Source organism: Rhincodon typus, chromosome 20 (genome assembly GCF_021869965.1).
Source record: "Rhincodon typus isolate 14 chromosome 20, sRhiTyp1.1, whole genome shotgun sequence".
NCBI classification, from domain to species: domain Eukaryota; kingdom Metazoa; phylum Chordata; class Chondrichthyes; order Orectolobiformes; family Rhincodontidae; genus Rhincodon; species Rhincodon typus.
The window spans coordinates 12391013-12401375 of NC_063351.1; the positions used below are offsets into that span (position 1 = coordinate 12391013).

Consider the following 10363-nt stretch of genomic DNA (forward strand, 5'->3'; position numbering starts at 1 on the left):
AGAGTGTTCATTCTCTGGTGCAATAAATGAATTTTTTTTTAAGGTTGCCATTTATCACTCTATCAGAAATCTATCTAAGCCATCTTTGTTTTGTCCTGATTGGAAAACTTCCATTAGAGAACCGTGTGAGCAGTTCCATACAGTCTTCTGAATGATGGGTTTGAATTCCTTGACAGGTCCAAACACGTTGGTATTGGGTTTCATATTGAAGCAATCTGTGTGAAAGGAAGGTGAAGGTTCTGACTGCGTCACAAATACTGTTTCAGTAACTGGAGAAGATACAGTAGATATTGTAGGGAGGTTTGAGGCACATAGCAGTAACATGACTTTTAACAGAATCTGAAAATAAAGGTGAAATTGGATTGATTGCAAAGGTCACAGATGCTTTAACTGACTGATCACATGGAGTGCTGAAAATCACAACATCTTGCATAAAAGATGAATGCATTTTACTTTGTGGAATCTGCCTATTTGTAGTGGGACATTGCTTGTCAGTCGGAAAGCATACGCATCTTTAATGAATGAATTTTGATTTGGAACAGCTTTAGCTTTCTTATCTATTATTATGGTTTCAACTTTTTCTGTGTTGGAGTGGAGTGCAAACCCTGTCTTCTGTTGGAATTTCCTTTCCTCCCTCCACATCTAATTTGATCTCTCTTATTTCCTTACGCTTTGGAGAGCAGTGCATTCTCCGCATATTGTACATGGCACCCGTAAGTATTCCATCTATCTTACTCCTCTCTATTCCTGCTTTCAGAAACACTGCAAACATTTCCCTTCTGGTTATCTTTTGTTTCACCTTTGAACCCATCCCACCTCCAACTTGTTGTCCCTGTTTGTCACTTGCTCGTGTGGGCCTCACTCTTCACTTACCAGCATCCACATCTTCTAACTGCCCTAACAGCAAACATACCTGTCCCACTGCCTGTCCCAGGGCTGGCCCTAATAGGGCTAAGAAGGCATCTCTCATCCAGTCCAGACACTTCACATTAGCCAGCTCCTCATTACAGCAGTGAAAGCTTCCTGGTCTGCACCCTGAAACTGTGGAGAATATATATCCACTTGCATAGCCAAATCCCTCAAACATTTTATACCTCCTGGTATGCTGTCCCATTTTTCGACATCACCTTCCCATTATATTAAGGAAGGGTACTTGTTTCCTGCTGTAGTGTCAGTGCATTCCACAATGATCCAGTTTGCCCTATGTTTCTAAAGACACTATTCACATGTGGATCAACACTAAGTGCTCCCAGATTCCCTCGCTCTGTGGCACTGAGCGTAATATGGGTGGCACCCTGGCCCCATGACCGTGTCAACAAAGAGGCCAAGGGTTCTCCTGACTTCATTGGATAAACATATGGATGATAATGGAATAGTTTAGGTTCGATGGGCTTCAGATTGGTTTCACAGGTCGGCGCAACATCGAGGGCCGAAGGGCCTGTACTGCGCTGTAATGTTCTATGTTCTATATTCTATGTTCTGCTTAAAGCATGACCCCAAATCCTGCAACTCAGACATAGTGTAATCTGTCACTTTTCCCGAATTCTGTGGGTTCTGTCCTCCTACCTGTTTTTCCTTATTTGTTATTAGGAATCGTGCTATTAGTTCCTTCCCTGAGGGTAGCTCTGGAGGTGGAGCATCCTCTTCCCCATCCGTCCATTCAGACTCTGAATCAGATGAATACCAAATGTCTCCATCCCAATGGTGGGGATCCCATTGTATGGTTAATAAGGTGCACCCTTTACCTGCGTCAATGTTCCAATTGTGCCGTTTTGCTCTCTTTTTCTGTGGTACTGTCGTCAAATGGCATACCATCTGGTTCTATTTCTCCTCTGCCTTTTCACCTCTTCCCTGTGCTGTCTGAACTGCTTGTGTTAGAATAACATTATGCTGTTCTACCACCGTCAATGCAGCCTCAAGATGCCTGTTTTTGGCCTGGCACTCTTCCAACTCCCTACATGTAGAATGCAAAACTGTTAACAATATCCATCCCATTTGTGGTACACTGTCCTTGCTTTTGGGGAAGCCTGCCTCCTGCAAGCATTTGTCTATGGCAGCCTGTATGAATAACCCTCATTTCTCTCCTTTTCCGGTTGTAGCTATCTCCCATTCTTGCGGGAATCCTAATTGTGTCAACAAGTTAGCTATGGACCAGAATCTGGAGTCTGCCGCATTTCATCCTGGAATACGGAAGGTCTCCGGAGCATCCGGTTGCCTTTCCCTTCTCTTAACTATTTTCCTGAATCCCATCCCTCGTCGTTGAAAATGTCTTGGATCACAACGTGCATCCAAGCGGTTCTTTCCAGATTGGAGTAAAGAAAATTAAGAGAAAACTCGACTACAGCAATTTGCTTGAATATGAATGTTTATTAAGTAAAAATAAATGTCTACAGTGGTAATAATAAATGATAGAGAAAAGAGAAAAAGCAACAAGTCTCACACCCTTCTGCCCACTGGGGACTCCTCGATCGATGGCGGGTCTGGAGGCTTAGGTTCATTCCTGGCACCGTTCACGATTCCAATCCAAGGCAATGTCCTGCGATTAAGGTCATGCAGCTTGTCGAGTATCATCAACAATTTTAGCCACTCAGCCCGCCCTATACATTCTATCTTTTTATGCAGCTGTCGAATATCATCATTAACTTTTAGCCCTTCGGCCCATCCTACATGGGGGAGCGGGGATCCACAAGCCTAACTACCCCACCCGACCCATCGTCTCCACATGCTCTTGCCCCACCAAACTCATCTCTTCCAATTTCGATTCCATTCTCTTCCCCTTCGTCCAGGCACTCCTCCCCTATATCCAGGACATAAACCACCTCCTCCATCTCTTCAGAAAATTCCAGTTCCCTGGCCCCTAGTGCAATCTCTATACACATTCATACCCCACAGGATGGCCAACAAGCCCTCAGTTTCTTTCCTCTCCAACAGACCCATCCAGTCCCCTCCCCCACCAATACCCTCCTTCGTCTTGCTGAACTAGTCGTCACCTTCAATAACTTTTCCTTCAATTTTTCCCACTTTCTCCAAATCCAGTAGGTGGCCATGGGCATTCGCATGGGCCCCAGCTACGCCTGCCTGTTTGTAGGTTATTTCGAACAGTCCCTCTTCAGTACGCACACCAGTACTGTTCCCCAACTCTTCCACCGTGACCATAATAATTCATCAGTGCTGCATCCTGCACCCAGGCTGAACTGGAGCAGTTCATCAACTTCGCTAACAACTTTCACCCCGCCCTCAAATTCACTTGTTCCATCTCATACACCTCGCTCCCCTTTCTTGACCTCTCTGTTTCCATTTTTGGCGACAGTTTACGGACCGACATTTACTATAAACCCACGGACTCCCATAGCTACCTAGACTACACCTCATCCCACCCTGTATCCTGCAAAAACTCCATCCCATTTTTCCAATTCACCCATCTCCGACGTATCTGCTCTGACGAGGAGACGTGCCACTCCCAAGCATCCCAGATATCCTCCTATTTCAGAAAACGTTCTTCTCCCCTCCTCTGACATGCAGATAGCCCGCCATCGTGCTTCCACCATTCCCCGCTCCACAGCTCTAAACCATCTCAAACATAATAAAGTTAGGCTCCCCCTTGTCCTCACTTTCCACCCCAACAGCGTCCGCATCTGATGTATCATCCTTAACCACTTCCACCAACTCCAATTAGACCCCACCACCCAGAACATCTCCCACTCCCCAACTCTCTCTGCCCGCCTTCTGCAAGGACCATTCCCTTCGCCACTCCTTAGTTTGCACCACTCTCCCCACCAACCGCTCCAACCCACTCGGTACCTTCCCCTGTAACTGTAAAAGATGCAACACTTGCCCATACACCACCTTCCTCACCTTCATTCAGGGCCCTAAATAGTCCTTCCAGGTGAGACAGAGCTTCACCTGCATCACCTCCAACCTACTCTATTGCACCCAGTACTCCCAATGTGGTCTTCTCTGCATCGGTGAGACCAAACGTAGACTAGGTGACCGTTTCATTGAGTATCGTCGCTTGGCTTACAATGGCCAGTCTAACCTCCTGGCCACCGCCTATTTCAACTCTGACCCCCCCGCCAACCCCCTCCCCCCTCCACTCCCCCACTGACATGTCTGTCCTTGGCCTCCTCCAGTGTTGCAGTGAATCAGTGCAAATTTGAGGAACAACACCATAACTTCTGCCTGGGTACCCTACAGCCCGGAGGACTTAACATTGAGTTCTCCAATTTCCAATAACTTTCCCGCCCATCCCGTGGCTCCCTTTCCAGCCCCACCTCCTCCCTTCCACTCCACCTACCGACCCTCCCTTCCAGCTACCAACTGGATTCATCCCTCCCATTGACCAACCAGCTCGTATCTACTACCAGTGTCCATCTATCACCACCATTCTGCTACCCTCCCCCCAACCCTCTCTTTATCTGCAGCCACCCCCACACCCACATCCAGTCCTGAAGAAAGGCAATACCAGAAACGTTGACTACTGCTTTCCTCCAGATGCTGCCTGGCTTGCTGTGTTCTTCCAGCCTCCTGTTTGTCTCCCTTGGATTCCAGCATCTATAGTGCTTTTTGTCTCTGTCATAAGAAGGTGGGGAGTTTGTAGATAGCTGGTAACAGAATTCCAAGTACCTGTGAGCCATGTTTACTGATGTGATTTCACCAACGACTGAGTTAGGAGGTAAGTGAAGATGATCAATGTGAAGATGGAGAAATCATAGCCTAGAACATTCATGTGGACAATTTCTCAAAAAATTGAACAATTTCAAAGGTGTGTTGTGAGAGAGGGTGCAGTCCTGCACTAACATGAATACATTAAAACTTATTTGGGTTATCACATGGTGATTCACACCTCATAACTGATTACAAAGCTTTTCAAGGGAGTTTCATGCACCTGTTCCTATTACACTGTAAACTGCCCAAAAGCTAATGATGAGGAAGATATATCACATGAATTATGAGCCATCACAAGTTGTTTTGTGATCTTTGGCACTAATGCTTAGCTATGCCATGAGTTTCGTGAATATTTTTAAATTTGCAAATTAATTCCAATTAAAATCATCAGCAGAAAATTGGGGCTTCAAATCCTCAGTGGTAAATACCTTTGTCTGGATTGCTGGAAGCTTGGGGTGGCATGGTGGCTCAGTGGTTAGCACCAGGGGCGCATGTTTGATTCCACCCTCGGGCGACTGTCTGTGTGAGTTTCCTCCAGGTGCTCTGGTTTCCTTCAGCCTCCAAAGATGTGCAGGTTAGGATGGATTGGCCATGCTAAATTGCTCATATTGTCCAGGGATGTGCAGGCTAGGTGGATTAGCCATAGGAAATGTAGGGTCACAGGGATAGGGTTGGGAGGAGGGGGTGTGGTGTGTGGGATGCTCTTCAGAGTGTTGGTATGGACTCAATGGGCCCAATGGTCTGCTTCCACACCGTAGGGATTAGATGATGATTCTCCTTGATGCTGACTTGCTTACCAAAATTAATCTTTTGCGTAAAGTTTGAGTCTGCAGTGCACTTTCATGGTGTCAAAGGATTCTCGACATGGGCACAGTGAAGGCTCCAGTTAGGGAGGATTGATATCAAACCCATTTCCTGGGAGAGGTTTATCTGGGATCACCATACTAGGACAAATCAAATAAAAGGTGGTCTCCTTCAAAATCAAGTATATGTCAGAGACAAACAAAAAGAAAATGCAGGGACAGAAGATACTGTGTCTGCACCTCACCCATAACACAATGATATGGTGTATCCTGCCATATTTGCAGCAGAGCCTTGAGGCACAGCTTGGTTTTAGCTGTCACCTATATACCTGCTACAACCCTATCACAGTCCAAACGATAGACATGGTCATTCTCACTTCAAAGGACTAACAAATAAAAATAACTTTTCAAAGAGAAAATTCATATTCCTTCAATGTGAATCATAGTGTAATAGAGATCTACAGCACAGAAAAAAACTTTACTGCGCATTGAATTTGTGCTTGTCAAAAGCAACCACCTAATTATTCCAATCCCATTTTCCAACACTTGGCCTATGGCCTTGCATGCTTTGGTATTGTAAATAAACAACAAGAATAACATAATTTGTTGAGTCCCATTCATACATGTGCAAAATTATTGATTGCTTCTATTTAAGTTTACATCTGTAATATTTAAATTAATTTCCCACTTTTTGTTTCTTTTCCATTAAGATTCTCTCTTAATCCAATCAATGATTTCTTCTACTTATCTTTCTGAATGCGATTTGGCTCCAATTTACTTTATTTCTTTCCCCGTCATTTCCCTATTTTTATCTCAATCCTGATGCATATTGATTAAGGTAATAGACTGTTAATCTACCATTCATCAAGATTACAGATGCCCTGTTGCTTTCACTGTCATAGGCCCACAGGATTGTAAGGCTGCACTCTCATTGGAAAGAGATGACTGGTGGTTGGTTTAACCTGAGGATCACCACGCCTCAGGCAATGGAAAAAGTTGAGAAGAAGAGTCCTTCATGGTAGCATCAGGTCTTCCTCAAAGGGCTGAAAGATATTGGAAGATATCTGAAGGAAAACATCCATTGATGCTTGGCCTGCTGTGTTCATCCAGCTCTACACCTTGTTACCATTGATGCTTGTATTCTGGATTAGTACCTGAACTCACTCATCTTTACTTGTTCGTTTGGATTATTAAAATAGGGGTAGAGAGTGTAGTAGTTATATGTTAGTAATTCATGTTTCTTTTCTGCTATTGGTTAAAAACAATCTGTTGCAATAAACAGAGATAACCAGGTGCAGAGCTGGATGCACACAGCAAGCCAAGCAGCATCAGAGGAGCAGGAAAGCTGACGTTTCGGGCCTAGACCTTTCTTCAGAATATTTTCCTCTGATGCTGCTTGACCTGCTGTGTTCATCCAGCTCTGCACCTTGTTATCTCAGATTCTCCAGCATCTGCAGTTCCTACTATCTCTGTTGCAATAAATAGCTGTTTTCTTGTCAAGTACATAAATTTGGTGAGCGGACCTGGGCTCATCAGTCAGGTAAATTGGGAGCTTATTTCAGAACCCTCTTCCCCTCTCCCATTTCTGATGAAGGGTCTAGGCCCGAAACGTCAGCCTTCCTGCTCCTATGATGCTGCTTGGCCTGCTGTGTTCATCCAGCTCTACACCTTGTTATCTCAAATTGGGAGCTTTGAATGGTTTGATTAAATCTTTTCACATTTGTGATAACTCTGGGAATAGTACCATTATCCCAGTGAGTCGTAATAAAAACAGTTTTAAAAATGATCAATTATCAGCTATGTTTTTTTCAGTTTTCAGTTGAAGCTTCTTAGAATGGCCTCTGCTTCAGTTTTTGTAGTTATGATTTGTCACTACCTGCCATGAGCAGTATGATGGTTGGTCACTACTGTGTCCTTACAGTCACTTCTTTTTAATAACAGCCGTTAGGAATGATCATTTAGGAATTCCTGATAGACACAACTTAAGCACCCTTTGGCAAACATAATGAAATCTGATAAACTTACACTCATCATATCTTTTCTAGATAGGGACTTTTCCTCTTAGAACAATGTGGATCTAATGCGCTTCTGATAAAGATATAAATCCTTCACTCTGATTTTCTGCCCACCACATGCAGTCAGCATGTTGCATTGTGCGTACTTTTCAAAGTGTCACATGGCACATCCTAACGACAACATTGCTCTTGAGTGGCATGTTGGTTGCCTCTGCCACACATTATCAATTGGCACACAACCACCCACCTGTGCTGCTCAAGATTGCTGATAATGTCTATTATCATTCTATGTTGGTAAGTCCATTAAACATTATTCATTCCTGATAGGCCCTGTAATTTCTGTTAATCCCTATTTAGTTCGCCAAGTTTCTTGGGCAAATTCTTTCCTCCTCTTAGCAATAACCTTAATGAAAGGTTTCTCTGTGACATTCTGTCTAAAGTAGAGCACCCAAAACCCTATAACTGGCACCTCTCAAACTGATGTTAAGGTCAATGGCTAATGGTGATGGCCAATGGCCAATGGCCAATACAAGTACCTGCCATTTAAATTGTGTCCAGACTATACTAGAATTAAAGCATCCGCTAAATCCCGTCAATAAAGTCCAACTTGGCAGGTGAAGCTAGGACAAGAGGGCATAGCCTCAAGATTAGAGGGAGCAGATTTAGGACTGAATTGAGAAGGAACTTCTACACCCAGAGGGTTGTTAGTCTATGGAATTCCTTGCCCAGTGGAGTAGTTGATGCTACTTCAGTAAACGTTTTTAAAGATAAGGTAGTTTTTTTTGAACAATAAAGGAATTAAGGGATACGGTGAGAACGCGGGTAAGTGGATCTGAGTCCACGAAAAGATCAGCCATGATCTTATCGAATGGCGGAGCAGGCCCGAAGGGCCGGACAGCCTACTCCTGCTCCTAGTTCTTATATTCTTATGTTCTAATATGTTATGACTATGAGGAACCACTTGATCTTTAAGGCACTTTCACTCTTCAAATACCACACCAATACAATTATATGAAAATTATATACAGTTTTATTAACTTAAAATAAAAGGTATAAAATTCTATTGAAAATATATTATTCCAAGGCAAGAAAAACAATATAAAGTGGCATTTTTCATAACAGAAGTAACCTTTAAAGTGCAGTGCATAATCTATACATTTTACAAAATCGTGTTGGTCTGGTACAAATCACTGGGCAGCAGAGTCCAAGTCTTTCTCAAACAAAGTCCAAACTTTCCACAGCAAATAAATAATAGTCTTTTCTTTCCTTCCTTCTTGGCAAAAAGGAGGGCAGGAGCAAATCACCGACTCTTGCTGCGTAGTGTACTGTAAGTGCCCAAGAGTTTGTCCCAGTGAGTAAAGTAAGGCGCATAGTTGGTTTTGAACTTCATGTGGTGGAGGTCGTGGTGAGGAGCACCCCCGTACAGTCCGAAAGGCACCAGCCTGTGCGTGGACCAAGGCAGATCGTAGCCCGAGTGGTCCTCCACCGAGAGCCAGATGTTGCAGATGAAGAACAGCAGCTGGGTGAAGGGGTGGCAGTGCAGAATGACCGGGTTGATCGCGGCGAAGAAGCCCAGCGACAGGGTCTCCCAAGCTCCCGAGTGCTCGGTGGTCAGGGCGAAGGTGGCTGTGTACTTGTGGTGGACCTTATGGAAAGTGCGGTACAACCAGGGCACTCGGTGGTGCAGCAGGTGCCAGACGAAGTACTGGAAGTCGAAGAGCAGCAGGCAGGCGGTGACGTCCAGCAGGAGGCGGTGCAGCTCGGGCGCTGAGGGCGGCAGCTGGACCGGGCGCCAGTACCAATGGGCCACCGACAGCGGGAAGATGTAGACCAGGTGGTTGTACAGGGTCTGAGCCACGCAGCTAGCCATCATCCCCAGGCTCGGGTTGTTCTGAGCCTGGATCTTGTACTTCCTCAGGAAGGGGAGCCTGGTCGCCAAGAGGTCCAGGACGATGTAAGGTAGGCAGAAAGTCAAGTAGACCCCCAAGGAGAAGGCGACTGGGAAGAAAGGAGACTTGATCCATTGCTGCTTGGCCCGCACCGCGTCCCAGACGGGCTGCAGGAGAAGGGCAGCCTCCAGCGGCATAGCTCCCATATGGGTAACATTGTATCCAGCAGCACTACTCATTGCCGCTCAGCGATATGCGTGTAGGTTTGCTACACGCTGTTTTATTGCTGCCTTATGTACCCGAACACAAAGGGGCGTCACAACCTTCTCTTCGACAGTTTCCTCTCGAAACCTTGATCCCAGTCCAACTATTCTCTACACTCAGGTAGAGAAAAAAAAAACACAATAAAGTCTCTGCATTGCACTGATCGTTAGCAGAGATCTGTGCAAGCAACTTTGCCCAGCGTGACTGTTTTTAGTTTTTAACTGTTCTGGCGATAGAGCCGATTCGGTTTCCCTTTCCCTACGTACGCAATGGGTTATCCCATTCGGAAAGGCGCAGTTCCGGTCTTCCCCAGGCTTCAATTGGTATCAGTGAGGGTTCAGCCGAGGGTTCGGAGTGTCCCCTGCAACCTTCCCTATAACACCCCCCCCCCCCTCAAAATAACTTCACTACCTGTCAACACCTCAACTCAATGCTTAAAGTACAGTCAAGGATTTGCCAATTTGACATGCGACCGGCTTTAAACTTTCAAACGAAGGATGGTGTTTTATTTTAAGTTTCATTGCTCCATCTGTTTAGGCTTGAAATGGGAAACTGCTTTCACCCTTCCTGATTGTCCTAGATATCATAGCATTCAGAACTGGGTTGCAGGGGAATCTGTAATAAACTGTCCCCTTTATAATCTCAAATTCCCCATGGTGCCTTGGCTAACATTTCTGTACAAGTGTGCCTCTTATGTATGGACTTGATGCTTTTATTCGTGATTGAG

General features: G+C 45.0%; 1 protein-coding gene across 1 annotated transcript; it reads right to left on the reverse strand.

Moving 5' to 3' along the window:
• Positions 1-8495: 8495 nt before the first annotated feature.
• Positions 8496-9945, reverse strand: ch25h (cholesterol 25-hydroxylase). Its single transcript, XM_020529133.2, has one exon. The coding sequence runs from the start codon at positions 9609-9611 to the stop codon at positions 8784-8786; it is 828 nt and encodes a 275-aa protein (XP_020384722.2). The 5' UTR covers positions 9612-9945; the 3' UTR covers positions 8496-8783.
• Positions 9946-10363: the final 418 nt, after the last annotated feature.

What these genes read in the sequence shown, in the direction of transcription:
- ch25h (XM_020529133.2), bottom strand. Translation starts at nt 9,611, where the DNA reads ATGAGTAGTGCTGCTGGATACAATGTTACCCATATGGGAGCTATGCCG.